This window comes from Hesperophylax consimilis, chromosome 2 (assembly GCF_061612785.1).
Source record: "Hesperophylax consimilis isolate HC1 chromosome 2, BYU_Hcon_1.0, whole genome shotgun sequence".
NCBI lineage: Eukaryota > Metazoa > Arthropoda > Insecta > Trichoptera > Limnephilidae > Hesperophylax > Hesperophylax consimilis.
In genome coordinates this window covers 24,870,499-24,892,148 of record NC_142837.1, presented here as the reverse complement: position 1 = coordinate 24,892,148, position 21,650 = coordinate 24,870,499, and the positions used below count along the sequence as shown (strand labels likewise).

The following is a 21,650-nucleotide window of genomic DNA, read 5'->3' as shown; positions in this document are numbered from 1 at the left end:
CTATACTCAATGATTCAAATATCAAGGCGACTACCGGAATACATCTGTGTGGAGGTTTGTACACATGCACACGTTGCCGACATTTCGTCAACTCGTCGGCCATTCTAGTTTTCCGCGACCAGCTAGGCGAGGTTGTTGCCATTCACGTCATTGAGACTTGCGTCAGACATTTTGTAACATTGCTTTAGATTGATGCTAGGAACAAAACGGTCAATAAAGAATTACATGACAGCTACAGCAAATAAAAGTTTGGTTGTAAAAGCATTCTAGTTTTGACTTTTTGAGAATTTCGACAATGAGTGATGGTGACTCATGATTCCAGTAACACAGTAACGATGTCTACGGACTGTGCACAACAATTTGTTTGTGATGTGAGTACACAATAGGAGTGTAGCGATCGATACTGCTAGAGTGTTCCAGAAAGCCGACCGGTTTAAAACGCATGGGCCGAGAATGTACGAGACATTTTACGCAACAAAATTCATCACGTAATGTAAATAGGTACCAGCTACCTGTCTACGAGCCACCCACTCGCGACGTCCAAGCGAGCTACCTACGACAATACTTTGCGAGTTTGACTATGTACATTTCGGCATTCCCTAGAAGGTTCTAGCCTATTGCCTAGGCGTACTCCCAGCACGATCGAAGGATCGAGATTGAACTAGTAACCTCCAGTTTACCAGCTGTCTCGCGAAGTTACTACCGCCATCAGCTTGGCTATATAAATAGGCCCGACGCAGCAAGTATTCAGACAACGGAGAAACGTCAAACTAGTACCCTTGACCCAGTTAGTCACTCGCATTCCGCGCCAAAATATTATTAGTGCATTCTCGTATTATTCTGTGAATAAACGCGCTTTTGTGTTTCCTTCAATAAATGATCTAATTAAAATAAACTGAGACTTTCATTAGTACACCAAGATAACCACAGGATTATTCGATACTTACGTGTCCCTGTGGAAGAAGGGCCTTAATAATAACTTTCTTATTTGAATGGGGCTTTAGTTTTAGTATGTAAACATTTTCAGATTTTTCTACAGACATAAATTATATGTATTATGGGAAGTTTTTCTATATGGATTTGAATTTTGGTGTAATTTGTACCTACATATCTATGTATTATCTTTCTGATTTTTTTTTCTTTTTGGTGTGCATAATTATGTTATTTTTTAATATATTTAAAATGTAATACTCAAAGTGGAATCATATAAATATTAAATGAAATATGATGTGATGCTTTGTGGATTATGAAAGAGTATTGTTTTGTAAATATGATTTTGTGTTTCATGGTAAGATAGTCACTTCTTTCTAGAACACAACATAATCAACCACACACTTTATATTTCCAACACACATAGGTTTTGTACTTAATAGGCCCTTCCACACGTACACTTTGCCATGCGAAGCTCCAGGCCGCAGTACAGGAAAGTCTCACAATGGACTGCGCTGTAAACTTGACTTTACTCTTCTGTGCGGCGGCTTGGAGTGGCGCGCGGTACCATCGCTCCGAATTGGACTTGTAATAGTCATTATAATGTGAATTTTTGGTAAAACTCCAGCATTATTCTTAAAATATCATAAAATGTGACCTTTATCTATCTTGAAATGAGCATTTCCGTAACTATTAACCGCATATTGCCACAGTTCTCACTATTATTATTAGAGAACTGTCAAACTAGCTTAGTGATTACCTTAATGTGCATTGAAAGATTGAGGCCTAGGATCCCCTGGTGGGTAAATCATAAATAAATTAGTTTATATAATGTATCTAGCCAAATGGAATGAAAAGCCAACCGCAATTTACATATTCCATATACGGACCTTTTTCTATTACATCTAAAAATGGTTTATGTATTTGGAGAATGTCAAAATAGTAGGAGTTAAGGGACAAATGAATAACTTCTCATCTCATTAAAAACTTCGTACAATGGTTGCGTATCAAATTTGAAAAGGTCAATCAACAAACACCCGGAAAAGATGTTCATCTCGTGTTCCCACGAACATGAAACCCTGAGATTGCGACTGTCAAATATATTCCATTTCACCAATACGTAAGTTATTCCATTTCATCTTCATGGTTGTTGAATAATAATATCATATTTTATTATATCTAGTGTATGTATTACTATTTGTGTAAGATACTTTTAGAGTGTCCACGTAGGTACAGCCTTCTACATCAGCAGACTCCAGACACCACTTATTGAACCAAACCATTCGCATGTTTTTACAGTGGACAGATAACGGTGGCCATGACAGGAAACGAAAGGCAAAAATACCCTCGCCCAGAATAGTACGTTTACATTGTACCTACATCATACACGAATATACGCAGCTATTATTGTGACATGTCTAATTTATTATTTAATGGTTTTGCAGCCTATTTATTACATATTGTATTATTAATATTACACAGGGCCGCTGTAAAAGAACACCCAATATTCAGACTGATGTCATTTTCATAATTATTTGTAAAATTAAAAGTTCAGAAGTCTTTTTACCCATTTACCTAATGAAGTTGGTCCACGTATACATATAACATATCTACATTATACGCTGGGAAAATGCTTTTGAAATATCTATTGAAGGACTTACCGAATTGAACCCCTCAGGCTAATTTTATCGTTTTTTGGGAAAGACTCATAGAAATCGCTGTCTCCCTTACAGTCATGGTGAGAAATATGATCTAAACGGTGTTAGAAAGAGAAAGCACCATGCTTTACATTAATCGACAAGTTAACCATAGAAGAATTAAAATGTGCACTTTTATGAAACCAAAAGTTCCGACCACAATTTGAAAAAAAAAAAATGAAACCTTTTGAATTTTTTATTAATTATTTTTATATGAAATGACAAAGAGTGAGGTGAAAATAACGTTTGTAATATATTTGTCTAATGAAATGCGTACTAACTTAAAGTGAGCCATTTTTAAAAAAAAATTACGTTTGCTTTCAATATTTGAATATTAAAAGAATGTGTTTATTTGTAACCATAAAATTTCATCACCTTGACATTTGTCACATGAGAACGGGTGGTTTCTACGACTCGTTCTTGAGTCCCACAGCTCGGCCTCTGTGTTTCCTTTCTCCTCTCTACAAAAGTCAGGTTAACTCTCACTTTATATTTCCGAATGTGGGTTTTCTTTTACAATGTCAGTATGTATTATGTTTGTTGCATTAATTTGTTTGTAGCACATTGGTACGGTGCTACTTATGTTATATTGAGCTATGATATTTTCTTCTTTCTCGCTCCAAGTATCGTTTGCCACTTTTGGGCAAACACGCTTACCATATTTTATACATTAATAATTACAATATATTATACAAATTGTTCAGTACTTCATATTATTATTATACTTGCAAGGTTTTGTATTGGATTGACTGCATCGAGAAAGTCTTTATGATTTCTGTGTTTATTAAAAATAAAATTAAAAACATAAGTTAATTTTTTAATATTTTATATGTATCTATATATAATTAAAAAAATTTCTTGCATGTAGAGATTTTTTTATTGATTTTTTAATTATTCTAAACAAAAAATATCATAGTACTATTAAACATATACATACTTTGCATTACTTATAATCATTGGGAACTGGTGTTTTTTTTAGATATAGAGTTAGCTGATTGGATTTTTTAACTACATAATATAACATTCATACATGGGAAAATTTTTAACTATGGTTCTGCTGTTTAGAGCTTTGTTGTAGCCTCTCTCTAACCTTATCTACGTTACTTGTGCACATCTGCAGCTATCCCCGTGCACTGATGTCACTTATTATGTGATCCATGAAGTTTCACTAAAACACATACATTGTTTCAAAACATGCCGCGTGATTAGAGCCGCCCCTGAGTCAAAAGGCGCCTGCCGCTAATAAAAACCTCGGCGCTGTGTTAGGTTTTTATCAGTTCCTTGGCGCCTCGGCAAGTCGGCGCTCGGAACGGACTGCTCCTGCACGTGATGGGATAGATTTTGTTGTATAGGTTAAGAAAGAGGGAGTGGTTACAACGGAGCTATCAGCGGTAAGCCATTACATAATATCGTCTAACATGATATTGCTGGTAAAGCTTGGTTTACGCCAGCGTCAGGTCTTGTTTATTAACTTGACACGCATTAAGGCTGTGCTCGTTGCACCGGGCGTAGCGCTGGGGTGACATAATGTTTGTATGTGTGTTTTTCCCTTCCCCGTGCTTGTCTGACGGGGCGAGCAGATGAAAGGACTGCAGTTCCCCGGCTGTCACGATCCTAAGTATTGCCGACTGATCATTCACCGCTCCAAACTGCTCATGAAACCGGTCAGTGCAACGGATCTCCCCTCTGTTGTGTTCATTCAATCTTTCAGTGCCTTTTTCCTTTGTTCTTTTAAGTAAACAATTTACGTTACAGTTTAGTTTCAAGTTAAAAGTACTGTTATTATTGCAGTAGATACGTTATTTTCTTATATTTATTATGTCTTGTATAATCCATATTATATGTGGTACATACATGGTGATTTAAAATTAGTAAATTGTTTTTTCTTCCACTTTTATTATTTATTTATATTTATTTACTTATTAATTATTATATTTTTTATAATATTTAGTGTCACCTATTGTCGTATTGAAAACACTTGTCTTGGGGTTCAACTGTTGCATCTAAATTACATATTGATTAATGTTACCCAGATATCCCATTGAAAAAAAAAAAATTGAAATTTAAAAAAACTTTGATCGATTTCATCCCAAGTAAAGGAAAATTAACCTTACTTGGCATGCACCAAATACGTCCACAACGCACTTCTGTCTATTTATCTCTTCAGTGATACATGAGATTTTGCAGTCCCTTGAAAAACCTTTAAGAATAGCAGAAGTGTAAATATAGAATAAATCTATATTTTCAAAGTTACATAGCATATATTTTAAAATACCTTTAATGTATGCGTACAAAGTTACAGTTGATTTGTTTTCCTCATTTTCATTTTATAATAGAATATTGTCTATTTTTTCTTTTTGAATGTTGGGATTCATTAGTGTTTGTGTGGCAATATTAGCATGCAACCAAACATTACAACCATTGAGATTATTGTTTAGCATTAATTAAGTCATTTATAGAAGTTTTGTGTTTGCATACATATTGGGTTCATCCATCAAAGTTATATTTCATTGTCTAGGTAATGTAAACTGTTAGTTTCTTTGGCAATATTATCATGCAACCAAACATTCAAACCATTGATATTATTTAGAATTAAATAAGTCATTTATAGAAGTTTTGTGTTTGCATCCATATTGGGGTCTTCCATAAAAGTTATGTTTCATTGTCTAGGTAATGTAAACTGTTATTTTCGTTACTTTTTGTAGAAGGGATAATTGATCTGTATATTTTACATGTTTTCGACAATATAATTCCAGAATTTTATTCTTAGGTTCCTTTATTGCAAACCCACTATAACCTGTAATTATTAATTTAGCTTACAAAGTTTTATTATGCTTTTAGGTGTGTGAGAAAATATTAGTATTTAAAAAATTTTTCTGTAAAATAAGTAGGCATTTTGATTGCCTACTTAAAATTCTCATGCCGTCGGTATAAATAAAAAAATTATCAGTTTATTTTCATTATTAATTTGTTAATGCACCATGTTTCCCTCTCGTACTACCAAATTTTCGGGTAAAAATTAACACAAAAATTATTTAGCATATTGCGTGATTGCCACCAAAAGTTGATAGAATGTATTTTCATTGACAACGAGTCTCTTTACCGAGTTTGAGCTCGATTGGATGTCGGGAAGTGGTTAAATTTCCATTTCCAAGATTTGCATTCATTCATTTATGAAAACAAAATCGAAATTGAAATAGATGTATTTTAAAATAGCTTTACTTTAACTCACTTTGTTTACTCGCATCAATAGGATTAGTTAAATTTCTGAAATGTATCTGAAAACCTTTTTTTGACCAAATGAAAATAATGTATGATCCATAAACAAAATACATAACATTTTCATCAATAATAATATCTTCCCCTGAGTTTGGCACTACGAGAGTGATACACTGTGTATGTTTTAAATTCCGTTTGTAATAACTGAGATGAATACATATTATTAAGCAGTTAAGGCGAAGCACTACGAAGAAATACAAAAACATGTGTTTTTGGTTTGAAAATTTGATCACTTACAAATATTTTAGATGCAAGTAGAAACATCTGCACCTTTGAAATAATCAGGAATTTTCTTGAATCAATTTTCTTGTCGAGTCTTTTAAGTTAATGGAGGACTGAACGCAGTTGGCGCTAACAAAAAATTGTCCAAAAAAGCGAAGTTAGCAGTCCACAACGGAGTGCTGGTACCTACCCTGATGTATGGAAGTGAGACATGGAACTGGAAAAGAAAGGATGAAAGTAGATTGAATGCTGTTGAAATGAGATCCCTGAGGCGTATGCATGGTAAAACCATGTTTGATCGTGTGAGGAATGACGAGATCCGCAAAGAGTGCAAGGCTGATGTAAGCGTAATGAGTAAGATTAAAAAAAGGGACGTTTAGATGGTTTGGGCATGTAGAACGAATGAGTGAAGATAGGAGTGTAAGGAGGATATATGATGCAAATGCGAATGGTAGCAGAAGTCGGGGACGCCCGAGGAAGACATGGCACGATCAAGTGAATCAGATACTCGAGTCGGGCCATGTCAAGAGTCAGAATAATAGAAGAGTATGTATGAGACGATGTATGAATGTGAATGAGGCAAGAAGTGTGTGCCAAGACCGAGTTGTTTGGCGGTCCGTCCTCTCTGCCTACCACTGCGGAGAAACGGCGTGATGGTTAGTTAGTCAGAAAAAATAAACTTTCAGGGGTGTAAGAACTGCTTTGAAGTTCGAAATCTCCTAGTTTTATTGTATAATGTGGCAAATTGAGTTCTTTAGAAATTGATTGTAAAACATTTAAATATTTGTGCCTAAACTTATTTTATTCTTGCATAAATCAAAATAGGCGGAACTACCGCCTCTACTAAATATGGAGTTTTATTGTTAGCGCTCCCATTCCAAATGTTACATAACGTGGTGCATCGCCTTAATACTTATAATTAATAATGTATACAGTTCATTTGAATTTCAATATGCCAGGCTTTTCCACCATTAATGTGTTAATATTTTTTTGTGCACCATGCTTTTTGCTTTTTTGCACATTTGTGTGCTAAAGATGTTGTTAAGCTTTCCTACTTCTTCCGTTGTTTAAGTTGTAATTCATTTTAGATTTATCCTTTGAAACACCTTCACAATGACTTCAGTGCATAGTTCTGTCGGAGGGCTTGACGTCATACCTAGTCGAAAGGAAGATTTAGTTTATTTATTTGTTATAATTCTAAATGGTTGTCTTTTTACAGATTTTGAAACACAAAATTGATAACATCAAGCGAATGAGTGCACATCCAAATCTCCCGTTGTGTAAGTTAATTTTTATTTAAAAATAATTAGGTTCATAAGACTTTGCAACTGGCAAAAGAATTGTGATTGGCCACACTCCACACTAGTAAAGCTCTTAGTTATCCCATAAGGCAGGGCGACTTACCGGTTGAAACACGTGCACGTGAAGGTACCCTACATAAGGAGTGCACATCCAAATCTCCCGTTGTGTAAGTTAATTTTTATTTAAAAATAATTAGGTTCATAAGACTTTGCAACTGGCAAAAGAATTGTGATTGGCCACACTCCACACTAGTAAAGCTCTTAGTTATCCCATAAGGCAGGGCGACTTACCGGTTGAAACACGTGCACGTGAAGGTACCCTACATAAGGAGTGCACATCCAAATCTCCCGTTGTGTAAGTTAATTTTTATTTAAAAATAATTAGGTTCATAAGACTTTGCAACTGGCAAAAGAATTGTGATTGGCCACACTCCACACTAGTAAAGCTCTTAGTTATCCCATAAGGCAGGGCGACTTACCGGTTGAAACACGTGCACGTGAAGGTACCCTACATAAGCAGCTTCCGCATGTTTCATCGACACCGGTTCCCTTCCCAAAAACAGATTTGTTTTCTGTCAGGATTTCTTCAAAGACAAACTCCTATGAATCTGGTTGTAAAAGGATATATATAATGACTCCATGATTTTTCTCAAGAGTTCAGTTAGTTACATGGTCATATTATTTCCACTGTTTCCAGGCGATTATGCCACCTTTCCCTTTCAGTTGTGGGACAGAGCATTCAAAGCGCTGGGTTCGCATCTTGGAAAGACCTGCCATTTGACCTGAAGTCAAGAACTGGCTTTGAAAACTGAGTAAATAAGTTCCAACAATAACCAATATACAGTGCCTTTGAGATGATTGATACTGATATTTTAAGTTGACAAATTACAAATGTACAAGGCGTTATTTGTGCAAACGGAGTTTTGACTTTTAAACAATTGCAGAATTGAAACTTTTAACTTAAAACAATTACTTTCTATCTTAAAACGTTAGAATTTCGAACAAAAGTTTTCATCTTTTATGCTTGTACTATCATGTAGAATCACCTCTCTAAGGTTTTTACCCTCCACACAGCATCCCCAAAGATGACCACTAGGAAATTATTTTTCTGAGGGGAATCTTGTATGAAGCTAATGTTAAAAAAAATAAAAATAAAGTTTCTGCCCTTTTCCCCCGAACCCCAGTATAATGTGGGGCGTTTAAAAAGCGGTTCCATGAAAAAACATAACATTGAAAAAAGGGATGAAAAGTGAAGGAAAAAAAAACATTCTTAACCTAACCTATAGTGATTTATTTTTGGGGTATTATGCTGTGTTGTGCTACTTCCTTTTTTAGCCAACTTTCAGAAAGCATTATGATGTCCGTCACGAGGGCAGGTGTGTAATGGAAGATTGTGGTGAAGTGAGTGCTTATGTATGTAGATTACACATCTGCCATGATACCAAAAACAAATTACTATAATACTTTTGGCCGTGAAAATGTTAAATCATAACCTAACCTAACTTATTATCTTATGTTACCATAAAAAGAGTTGATTGTATGTGTTTCAGATCTGACGGGCGGGCAAGATGGCTCCGTCCAGCTGTGGGAGTGGAGCCACGCACCGGCCGTGGCGTCGCCGCGCCCGCCTGGCACCTACGCCAAGGTGACGCGCGTCAAGTTCTCGCAGCACGGCAACAAGTTCGGTGTGGCTGACGGTGACGGCAACCTCTCCCTCTGGTTGCTCATCCTTAACACCACCAGCTCCACGCGGCCATTCTTTGTGAGTGGGGTTCAAACACGTCCGTACTTTGTATGTCGCCCTTGTCCTTATTTACGCTTGAGTCACGCTGCACTCACTCCATCACAACACACACACGCACCGTCTGGATCTATCTTCGACAATGTGAACTACTCTTACTCTTTCTATTGTTAATAGATAATATATTATTTCTCGAAGCTCGTATTAAGAAAAGAATGATCAAAATTAGTTGTCTAAATTCCACTTGCATTAAAAAATATACAGCGAAACTCTGTTGTAGGGTTTTCCAAAAGACCGGAATTATGTGAGATAAATTGGGCAATTTTTCTAATTCTGTCTTCAAGAGACCGGAAACATTACTTTTTATCACCTTATAAGTGGGTTTCACTGTACATGTTGTGTATTTTTTGTTGGAATTTATCATGTTTAACACTCAACGTCACAAAAATCGCATCTATTGCAAAATCTTATAAGACAATAAAGCGATTATCTCTTTCTGATGTGCAGCGTCGTCACCCTGATCCACGCCTTCAGATGAAGTCACCAGTCTCTTGAAACCGTTGGAAAACCCGTTGAACTGCAAAACAGCTTATGTTTAGTTGCCGAGCAACATCACACTGCCGCATCCCTAATTGTTTTCTAGCGTTAATTATTCACGTGTGTCCTCTCAACATTTGGATAGTGAACGACCTACATTTGACTTAAACTGCTCCTTTTATAGCCCAGGAAGAAGACACAATTTGTGGCTCCTGTAAAGAGTGCAAAATGCGCTGCATATTTTTAACATTCCATACTCGGAAAATTTGTATCATTTATGAAATGAAACTATTGTTTTGATAAGAGGTCGTTAAATATACTTTCAGTTGTTAACAATATTGTTTGGGTTAGATGTATTGGCTTGGGGAAATTTACGCTTGAAACTTATTTTGAAGATGTGCGATTTTTTTGATGCCAAGTGTACTATATTTTTAACTAATGAAAAATGTCATCTTCTTCAATTCAAGGGTCAGTTGTTTCACAAAACATGAACAATTCATCAAATTTAAAAGTTAACATTCAAATTCAGTTCAGTGTCGATAAATCGGCATTTATTATTTATATAATTTTTACATTTTCTTACAAAAAACAACGATATTAGAAAATGCCACAATACATTTTCTATATAATTTAATTGTAAGCTTAATTACCAACCTCAGTAGGTGTAACCTGTTCCGAGGTATATGAAAGTTCCATTCAAGTCCTGTTATCATTCCATTATGGGCCAGTTGTTTCACGGATCTTGAATAATATCAGAACTCGAATAGATCTTTCATAGAACTTGAATATTATCTTCGAAATTTGATGAACTGTTCAAGTTCTGTGAAACAACTGGCCCCAAATAAATAAAAGGGCTGGCAATTTTCAACTCCTTTCCATATAAATGTCTAGATACTAATGTTAGTCTCTTATAAGGTTTCCAAGTGACCAGAAATAACTACTTATATGGGAAAACCTTATACATATATGGAAATAGCCTTCAAGGGGCTGAAAAACCAAACTTCTTGAGCATGAAACAGTGGGCACTTCTTTTCGGAGTTTCACTGTAGTAACCATGGCCAAATGGTTCAAACATTATTTCTTACTGGTGGATGTTTATTTATTAACCCTAGTTCTTATCTTCAATAAACATTGCAGTCATTATGAAAATTCAGAAAATATTTCAAAACAAAAATAATAAACACAATCCAAATAAATTCCAATAAGAGGCCTATGCTTTTCTGCGGCTAGAACTGCTGTCATTTCAGAGGAAGGTTTGAACTAAATGAATTACCCTTCTCTCCTTAGTTTTGCAAAAGACTGATCGCACCATCTGTTACCAAACTCTGTACTGTTCTAAATTTGATCATTTTCTTCTCTGAAGCTTTGTTCTATAATTAGGAATATTTAACGAGATTTTGATTATTTTTCAGGTTATAAACTGTCGGTAAAGGGGTGAAGTCTTCTATCGCGTTCTTCCGTTCTCTTTTCTTCCCTCTTCATTAACATTCATATGCTTGTGTGTCCTTAACATTCTTAAGTATTGTAGTTTATTGTTTCTTTCTTTTATTTATTTAATTTGTAAAAAATGATCCAAAATATTGTTGCCATATACCATATTGTTATGTATATTGTTGTCTCTAACTGTGAAACCTTCTTGGTAATGATTCTGGTTATACGGCTTGTTCCATTTGCTGCCAATATGAAGTAATGTGCATACTTGGTGACTTTTTTCAACAAGCTAAAAACATGATATTTATTATTACATCCACCAATTTCTATATGCAGGTGGTGGATAGCCCATTGATGAGATCACGGGTTTATAGCTTATTTTATTTATAAAATTATAAATCAAGAACACTCTATTAAAATATCTATTTATTACTTGCATATTAAAAATACCCCTAATAATTTATTTTAATGAAATATATTATAATGTCCTTCATAACTGCTAAAATGAAATGTAATGAACTCTTTGGCTAGCGCCACACTTGACGGAAATTCCGTCGCGTAACTTCCGCGACGGAACGCCAATACATGTAATTGCATATAAATTACAAATAGCGGGCACACTACGCGGAAGATCGGTCGTTCCGTTGCGGACAATCGGTCGCTCCGTGGCGGACCGCCGACACTCGCGTCTGTTCCGTCCTCCGCGCACCGATCTTCCGTCGGCGGAAGATCGGCAAAGTCGCATTCCAAGTATTTGTATGCATCGCGCCACATTCGGCAGATAACACGCGGCGACGACGAACGCACAGGATGTTCGACACTGAAAGATTTATTATCGAAGTGCAAAATAGAGTTTGCCTTTGGGAGAGATATAGCTGTTCTAAGTTTTGTATTTTGCTTGGTAATATAGTCCTTCGTTAAATTCAGCAATACATCAAATGATTGTATGGACATTCGATAATATTCGAATACTTTATCTGGATAATTTCTTAGTTGCATATACAAGGTATGAAATTGCCCAATTTCTAGTCGAAGAGTATTTATGGGATGAACCCAATATTTACCTCATAATGCCTATATGCCTCATAAATAGCTATCACTTCTATCGGATTCATTACGACCACGCTGTATAAGCGTTGGCAGTCGACTGATAATCCGCCACTGAATATTCAGTGTGGCTGCAACGTATGGTAACGGATTGACTCCAGCGGAAGATCCGCGACGGAATTTCCGTCAAGTGTGGCGCTGGCCTTTATGTGTTAAAATCTTTTACTTCACCGCATTGCATTTATTTCTGTTTACCTTGGTTGTCTACGCTTTAGTTATTTTTATTATTTTCATAAGGCATTGGGTTCCCTTTATGTTCGTCCAATAATTTTTTTAGACAAAAACAAATCTTGAATGATGTATAATATGAACACAACTGATTTCCCTCGCTTACTTGTTTTTTCAGACCCATCAGTGCCATAATAAGGGAATCAGTGATTTTGTATTCCTTGGATCTTGCAGTTTGGTCGCCACTGGTAAGAATATTTATAAATAATGTTTATTTTTCTTTTGGCACGGTCTCATAGAAATCTCCCTTACTGTCATAGTGAGAAATATGAAAGAAACGGTGTTAGAAAGAGAAAACACCATCTAATAGTTAACCACAGAAGAATTAAAATGTGCACCTTCATGAATCAAAGGTTCTGACCGCAATTTGAAAAAAAATTATAATACTTTGTGATTTTTAGTTTCCAAATACAAAGGAAAAATTGAGATTTTTTCCATTTATTTGGATTTTATTGCAGAGCAGAAATACTCCGATCTTATTATAGAACTTGCCTTAGTGGTTAACTTAATTAGTTAATTTTTTTAACACCCCGTTTTTTTCAGCTGGACACAGTTCTGAAAGCAAAAATGTAGCAATATGGGACTCTTTGATGCCACAGAAGAAATCTCTAGTTGCTGGTGAGTTCATTTCAAATAATGCATGAATCTGTAGATGAATGTTGTTTTTGATGACTATTGTTGTTTTATTGTAGTTTTTTTCAAATAATGTATTATTGCCATAGACATATGAATATTAGTAGACCTGCCCTAAGTGATTAAAAGCGTATTATCCCCACTCCCCATACCGGTTCCATTGAGCCGGCTGGGCTCGCGTACGGCCTCAAGTGATATTTGAAAACGTGACGTCATCATTCTTGTGCGAACTATGGTCGAGGCATCATCGGTTCATTTTACGAAATAACACGGCAAAATGTTTACTTGTACTATGAAAACTGGTAAAAATAGATGCGAAAATAGAGAATAAACCCAATTGTCGTATTACATTCCATATATAAGCATTATTTTATTTTATTTTAAGCATATTCACATCGTATAATATGAATCAGTTGTTACTATCACATCGAGAAACGTCTGGACGCGAAACACAAAGCTGGTTGGTTGCTGGGAAGTAAATTATGAACATTTATAAAAGTGTCTTAACTAAATACTCTGAAACTAACTACGACTCTGAATATATAAGCTGCCTTACTTTGCCGAATTTGGACTTCGCAAATTTGTTCATAACGTGGCGAGTAATTTGCGCTCCCATGTAAAAATGTCTATTCATTCAAAGCAGATTTTACTTTTAAGAAGTAAATGGTGATATTATAATGCGAGATGCCTATTTACTGTCAGATTGATTTATTGACGAATCACAGTCATCTTCACTCCCTTCGTTCTTCAACAGTTGATTTTACCCCTCGCCTGTATCTTCTCGTCTATTAATTCCTATGTCTGTGATTATTGCCCTTTTTGGCAATAGGTTGTTAATGATAAGAGTTTCGCTGCCGCAAACGACGTAATATTGTATTGGAGACGTTAACAAACTTTTTGCCATAGGTCACCCCAAGTGGTTCACTACGTTTGGTGACTTAGCAGGGGTGCCCGGGTTTATGGGGTGAGGTTTATCCTTGGTGACGGATACGTTTTTCCACCAACTGCGTGGCAGGCCAGATCAGGAGAGACTGGTTGAGGGATACCGTTTGACCTCTCCAACACTCTCAGAACATTGCCTTGCACAGCAGTGGAAGGAATGGATTCATACCAGTCTTTCCTTCCCAGAAATTCCCATCTATCCTTTCCCAGAAAGACCCTCCACACAGCACCCCCAGGGCCTCCTGTGTAGAGCTAATGTAAAAAATAAAAAACAAACAAAACCTGAGCATTCCCGATCAGGCACGGTGGCAGCAATCCGGTTAATGCGTATGTTTTAATCCTTCGGGATCATAGCCATCTTTTTGCTATCCGACCACTGGAGATCTAGAGATGGCCTAGTCCTAGTGCCTAGTGAAACAGAGTAAAAGTAACTCGCGGTATCAGAATAAGGGTAGATTTGGTTAGTTAGTTGTAGAGTGTTTTCCATATCCAAATGGACATTTTCATTAAGTGCCCATTTACATCATTTTATTTTGTTTGACATTTGAATAATTCGAAGAATTATTATTAGAACCCTCCTGATGAAATGTAAATGTGTTTGGTTACAGCGTTCACTTGCCACGACACGGGCGCCAACTGCTTGGGCTACGCCATGGGCCCCGGCCTGCTGATATCGGGTGGGCGGCGCGGTGATGTGTGCGTGCTGGATGTCAAGTCACGCACACTGCGCCACCGCTTCCAGGCGCATGACTCGGCTGTCAAGTGTCTCACAGTCGGACCCAACGAGGACATCTTTGCCACGGGCGCCGCCGACGGTGACATCAAAGTAAATTTATCCTCCTCTATGTTAATTTTGAACCAAATCTGTGCAGAATTCTAGAAATTTATAATGGCTGCCGAAACTTCCATTTTGACATAAGATTTGTGTTCAGCTCCCCCTAACCTTCCCTTTATCGATTTTTAAACAGCACCGGCGCAGAGCTCCACACATTTAAGATGGCCGTTGAAATTAGTTAACTGAGTACAGCTCCCCCATAACCTAACTAACCTAAGTTGTTCGTACGAAAAATTCCGCAGATGTACTATTTTTACAAAAAATAGCCACCTCTGTGATAGATTGCCCTGAACTACTTGAACGAATTCGCAAACCGACAAAACCATGCATTAAGCGTCCCTCAATGCAACACTCAAAACAAAACATATTTATTCATCGTGCTTCACACATTTTGAACACTTCATACCGTGAATTACCTAAAATCAACAAATAACACTCACACAATATATGTTACTCTACTTAAACCAGAACCATCCCCTTCCCCTCCCTCTTCCCCTCCCTCCCACCATCCCATCCCCATTGACTAAACTTCACTAAAATCATTAATTAAGTCACTCAAGTGGAAACCTATTATTGATTCCGTTTTTATATTATATTTACCATACTTTATAATTATTGTAACTGTTGGTTCTCCAAATAAAATATACGAAATTGATAGAATTTCAAGATTGCCCCCCAAACTTGCATTTTATCTTTAGATTCAAGTTCAGCTCCCGCATAACCTCCCCTTTGGTTGAAAATCGGTGCAGAAAAATAGTAATTAATAAATATCTCCTAATTTAATAATTCCGTTCCCCTGAAGTTGCGGGGCAAACACAAATTTAGTCTGCATATATAGCGTAGTAATAAAATACACAGGATGTGTACCTACTATAATATTTTATAAAAACTTCAACAGTTCTCTTTTGAATATTATAGATTGCAGCACTTTCCTCCCATGTGCTCTTGGTTAACCCTCAAACATCTCACCTTGTATTATCTTTTCCTTAGGTGTGGGCGCTAAGCGGGCACGGTCTAGTTCACTGCTTCCCGGGTGAGCACGCGCGCAGTTCTTTCTTCAAGCACATTGGGCAGGGCGTGACGCAGCTGCATGTGGACTCGCACGCGCGCCTCTTCTCCTGCGGGGCCGACGGCACCATGAAGGTTCGCCAGCTGCCTGAGCGGGCTCCCTCGCACCATTTTTAGGTAGGTGCTGGGCTATTTTACTCTTTCATTACCAAACAAATTGTGCATTTTGACATAAGACCTCTTAACCTCCTCTATACTGATTTTGTACCAAACGAGTGTAGAGCTCTTGAAATTCAAGATGGCCACCGAAGTGGTGCATTATGCTGTTGGTTTGAAGTTCAGCTCCCCCTAACCTTTCCTATATGTATTGATTTTGAACCAAATCGGTGTAGAACTCTAGAAATTCAAGTTGTCGGCTTAAATGGTGCATTTCGACATAACATTGGATGGATTTTTACATGAGATTGCATTTTGAAATAAGATTAAAGTTAGACTCCCCCAAAACTTGGCCAGAAAAACACTAGTTCCTTAAGTTCCCCACAAGTTGAGGGGCCTTTGATGTGCTCCATGTGTTAAACCTAAGTTTATTGCTTTTCTCTGAGCTAGTTGACAGTTTCAGTATTTTATATCATTTTATCAGATTGAAGTTTTTTTCAGCTAATAGTCATTTCGTTTGTATTTTGATCACTGCCCTGATGATTGCAAATTTTTGTTTGAATCAAGTTCCCGAAAAACTTATTGAAATTTTTTTTTTTCCATTGCATTAATAAATTAACCTAACAGATTTCTTTTATTATTTGCAGATTTCCCAACAACTTTACAATGTCTTCAGTGACCATTAGCAATAATATACAACGGAAATTGAATGATAATATACATTTTCTTTAATGTTGATCGATCTACAGTTTGTATTAATAAAAAAGTATGGCTCGATGCTTGTGCAGTTAAATATTAATATAGTATTATTGTTATTTATTTTTTTGTTTCCTTTATGAAATTTAATGGGCGAAAATATCCTTTATTTTATCATATTAATAAAAATATGATATGTACTGGGCAATCCTATATATTTATATATACAATCCTAATTCATTTAAAATAATCAGATGGTTATTTATGTATTTTTTTCTAATTAACTTTTTTATCGAGATTTTAGCATGTTAAAATGTCGAGTATCTTTTGGCTATAGCATTTCTCTTCTGTAAAGGTTAAGTATTGGTAGGTAATTGTTGAAACTTATTGTAATTGAATTTGGACAACCTCTAATACACTGCCATAAAAGTTGCGCTTAGATTAATTTGTTGTGACATCTCATACAGACTATGGATATTTGCACAAAAAATTACACTATCCACTATTGTTGTATCATCATACTTTCTTAAATGACATGTTATGTTGAGACAAAATTAATATGAATCATTATTTATTTTGTAATACATATTCATATATTTACATTGTTATTTTTAATAAATTATTTAAAGATTTGTGAATTTATTTTTATTTGAATTAGTAAATATATTATTTATGTTGTGGTTTGATTATAAAAGTTAAATTCAGTGCACGAAAATATCAAAAAAGATCTAAAAATCTCTAAATTTATATTATAAAATATTTTAGTTTCATAAATATAAGTCCAATGCTTATTCCATCAAAGAATGTTAAAAACACTTTTAGAAAAATGTGCAAGTCACATTGAGTAAAAGAAGTATTATAATGCACCTTTGAGTCAAGCAAAGCCATCGGAATGGTTGAACCTGTTTACTAAATTAATTATGTTTTTATTGCATTGTTAATAATAGTGATACTCGTTTATTATTGCTTTATTTAGTAGAGTGATAAAATACATATAAATGTAACGCTTAAAACTTTATGTATAAAGTTGCTTGTGACTTCCACACGATGGTCACCATATTTATTTGAGATTTAATTATATTTTTGAAGGAGACATTATTTATTTTTAGACATTTGTTTTTATTATACTAATAATAATTTTTAACAGAATTGATCAATTCTTCTTTAGTTGATGGGCCCGGTACTATTGGAGAGGATGGTTGGTTGGCTGTATTGATCAATTCTTCTTTAGTTGATGGGCCTGGTGCTATTGAAGAGGATGGTTGGTTGGCTGTATTGATCAATTCTTCTTTAGTTGATGGGCCTGGTGCTATTGGAGAGGATGGTTGGTTGGCTGTATTGATCAATTCTTCTTTAGTTGATGGGCCTGGTGCTATTGGAGAGGATGGTTGGTTGGCTGTATTGATCAATTCTTCTTTAGTTGATGGGCCTGGTGCTATTGAAGAGGATGGTTGGTTGGCTGTATTGATCAATTCTTCTTTAGTTGATGGGCCCGGTGCTATTGAAGAGGATGGTTGGTTGGCTGTATTGATCAATTCTTCTTTAGTTGATGGGCCCGGTGCTATTGAAGAGGATGGTTGGTTGGCTGTATTGATCAATTCTTCTTTAGTTGATGGGCCCGGTGCTATTGAAGAGGATGGTTGGTTGGCTGTATTGATCAATTCTTCTTTAGTTGATGGGCCCGGTGCCATTGAAGAGGATGGTTGGTTGGCTGTATTGATCAATTCTTCTTTAGTTGATGGGCCCGGTGCTATTGAAGAGGATGGTTGGTTGGCTGTATTGATCAATTCTTCTTTAGTTGATGGGCCCGGTGCTATTGAAGAGGATGGTTGGTTGGCTGTATTGATCAATTCTTCTTTAGTTGATGGGCCCGGTGCCATTGAAGAGGATGGTTGGTTGGCTGTATTGATCAATTCTTCTTTAGTTGATGGGCCCGGTGCTATTGAAGAGGATGGTTGGTTGGCTGTATTGATCAATTCTTCTTTAGTTGATGGGCCCGGTGCTATTGGAGAGGATGGTTGGTTGGCTGTATTGATCAATTCTTCTTTAGTTGATGGGCCCGGTGCCATTGAAGAGGATGGTTGGTTGGCTGTATTGATCAATTCTTCTTTAGTTGATGGGCCTGGTGCTATTGAAGAGGATGGTTGGTTGGCTGTATTGATCAATTCTTCTTTAGTTGATGGGCCCGGTGCTATTGAAGAGGATGGTTGGTTGGCTGTATTGATCAATTCTTCTTTAGTTGATGGGCCCGGTGCTATTGAAGAGGATGGTTGGTTGGCTGTATTGATCAATTCTTCTTTAGTTGATGGGCCCGGTGCTATTGAAGAGGATGGTTGGTTGGCTGTATTGATCAATTCTTCTTTAGTTGATGGGCCCGGTGCTATTGAAGAGGATGGTTGGTTGGCTGTATTGATCAATTCTTCTTTAGTTGATGGGCCCGGTGCCATTGAAGAGGATGGTTGGTTGGCTGTATTGATCAATTCTTCTTTAGTTGATGGGCCCGGTGCTATTGAAGAGGATGGTTGGTTGGCTGTATTGATCAATTCTTCTTTAGTTGATGGGCCCGGTGCTATTGAAGAGGATGGTTGGTTGGCTGTATTGATCAATTCTTCTTTAGTTGATGGGCCCGGTGCCATTGAAGAGGATGGTTGGTTGGCTGTATTGATCAATTCTTCTTTAGTTGATGGGCCCGGTGCTATTGAAGAGGATGGTTGGTTGGCTGTATTGATCAATTCTTCTTTAGTTGATGGGCCCGGTGCTATTGGAGAGGATGGTTGGTTGGCTGTATTGATCAATTCTTCTTTAGTTGATGGGCCCGGTGCCATTGAAGAGGATGGTTGGTTGGCTGTATTGATCAATTCTTCTTTAGTTGATGGGCCCGGTGCTATTGAAGAGGATGGTTGGTTGGCTGTATTGATCAATTCTTCTTTAGTTGATGGGCCCGGTGCTATTGGAGAGGATGGTTGGTTGGCTGTATTGATCAATTCTTCTTTAGTTGATGGGCCCGGTGCTATTGGAGAGGACGTTGGTTGGCTGTATTAATAAATGGTGATTCTGTTTTTCATTATGGAGGATTTTATCACGCAAAGATTACATACTGTGATTAACATTTTTTTGAGTTATTATTGCTGTTTAATTGTGTAATAGTTCTTTCGCTGTATTTTAGTTGTGGGTGTAATCACTTGTGCAGCTAAAGATAATGAGAAGCGGGAATGAACATATTCCATTACCTTAGAACAACTTTTGTGTATGTATACTTGATAATTAATACAAATACTATCATCCTATTGGAGTTAAGAAGCTTGAAAGTATGCTGTTTTGTAAATAAGTTGCAATTTAAATGTTGCAAGGGGCTAGCTGCTCATAAATACATTGTATTTGCTGTTTTCCTTAGTAGGTATATATTATATTATATCAAAGGTCTGATCTATCTGTCTGATCAGACAATGGGAAGCAGTTCTGTGTGAAAAGTTTGCCTCTTAAAAAGCCTTTGCATCCTTTATGTAATAAATAATTGTGGTTTATTGGTAATCTTCTCCTTTCCTTCTATTTATTGCTGTTGTTTGTCTTGTTAAATCTATAAAGTTAGTGTTAATCTACACATCACATAACAAAGCTAAATATGGCTTACATATTATTATAATCTAAGATATTTATATAAATCAACTATACTATTTATAAACCAAAAATATTTACGTGTTATTTAAAAGAAACTTGCATATTTGATCTAATCGTTACAATTTGATGTGAACTAGTGGTTATACTGATATATGCATATATAGTGTTTAATGAATCAACAATAAATCAAAATGCCTTGGGACTGAACGTTTATGAGTAGCGCCGATTGCAGTCGGAATTTGAAATGAAAACATTTATTAGTACGGAAGAAGAAGTAAATGATCTGCAAAGTAAAGTAGTACTAACCTAATTGAACTGTTCTGTTAGCAATGCATATTATTTAAAAATGTTTTGGAAAATTCTTTTATTATATAAAGATATGACATTCCTTACATTTGCGGAGCTTGGCTTATTATGTACTGAAAAAAAATTGTGTATCTTTAATAAATAAATAAATCATAGTTTAACCAAATTTAAAAAATAATATGAATGAATGCAATCAGTGCTTCAATGTGTAAAGTTTTTGATTTATTGTACATACATATTCATATTTGTCTTTAACATTGTTATTATGCAATATGCATAGTATATTTGTATCCAGCATTGAACACTTCATCGGAAACTCAGTCAAATGTTTTAAATTTTCACTTTTATCTCTCTTTTGCTATGTATACATTCGCAAACAAACCGAAGTGCGAGTCGAACCACAAATTACGGGAAAGGATTGAAGCAACCGCAAGCGGAGTTGCGCTTTGGTTTGCAAATATTACACAGCATTTTGTTCTGTTGGTCACCTTAACCCATTCACTGCTTGCAAAACATTTAACTCATCCACTTCTAGAACATTACACTGATCCCGCAGGGTCAAATATTTATTCATTCGGTGCCACCTGATTTGTCAGCTGTTTGTTTTGAGTTAATTTGTAAGTTTATTTTGGCAGTACATATCTCTTTTAATTTGTTATTGTAATCATCTAACTAATCTGATTACATTAAACAGTATCCAGTTTGGCTTATTCAACAAAAGGAAATGCCAAAGTTCGACCAGAACACAGTAGGCTCTTTTGGAATGCCCCGATACTTCCGGCCACATTTGATAATTACTCTTATTTATGCCATTTAGTCTAACAAGCTTATACATAACTATAATCTTATGTATTATTGTAGATTTAATATAGTCAATTTATCATTAGTATTACATGTCTAATTTGAATTTATTTAATTTAATTTGTAATTTATTATTTTCACATTTTCAAAGTGTCAAAATGCAATGATGTGAAACAGCTGCT

At 36.0% G+C, this 21,650-nt stretch overlaps 1 protein-coding gene across 12 annotated transcripts in view; it reads left to right on the top strand.

Annotated features, from left to right (window-relative positions):
• The window catches only part of Rbcn-3A (rabconnectin-3 alpha), a 140,739-nt gene extending 122,343 nt beyond the window's left edge, over window positions 1–18,396 (top strand). For 3 of the 12 annotated variants that reach the window (XM_089641798.1, XM_089641812.1, XM_089641790.1), the window contains 9 exons: window positions 2,230–2,289; window positions 4,208–4,291; window positions 7,348–7,408; window positions 8,980–9,221; window positions 12,592–12,661; window positions 13,017–13,091; window positions 14,657–14,874; window positions 15,874–16,068; window positions 16,695–18,396. In XM_089641798.1, coding sequence (XP_089497924.1) covers window positions 2,230–2,289; window positions 4,208–4,291; window positions 7,348–7,408; window positions 8,980–9,221; window positions 12,592–12,661; window positions 13,017–13,091; window positions 14,657–14,874; window positions 15,874–16,068 — 1,005 coding nt within the window. In that variant the 3' untranslated portion in view covers window positions 16,695–18,396. Of the gene's footprint in view, window positions 1–2,229; window positions 2,290–4,207; window positions 4,292–7,347; window positions 7,409–8,979; window positions 9,222–12,591; window positions 12,662–13,016; window positions 13,092–14,656; window positions 14,875–15,873; window positions 16,069–16,694 lie in introns of those variants that run through there. The other 9 variants (XM_089641834.1, XM_089641825.1, XM_089641794.1 and 6 more) reach the window with 8 other exon arrangements.
• The last annotated feature ends 3,254 nt before the right edge of the window (window positions 18,397–21,650 follow it).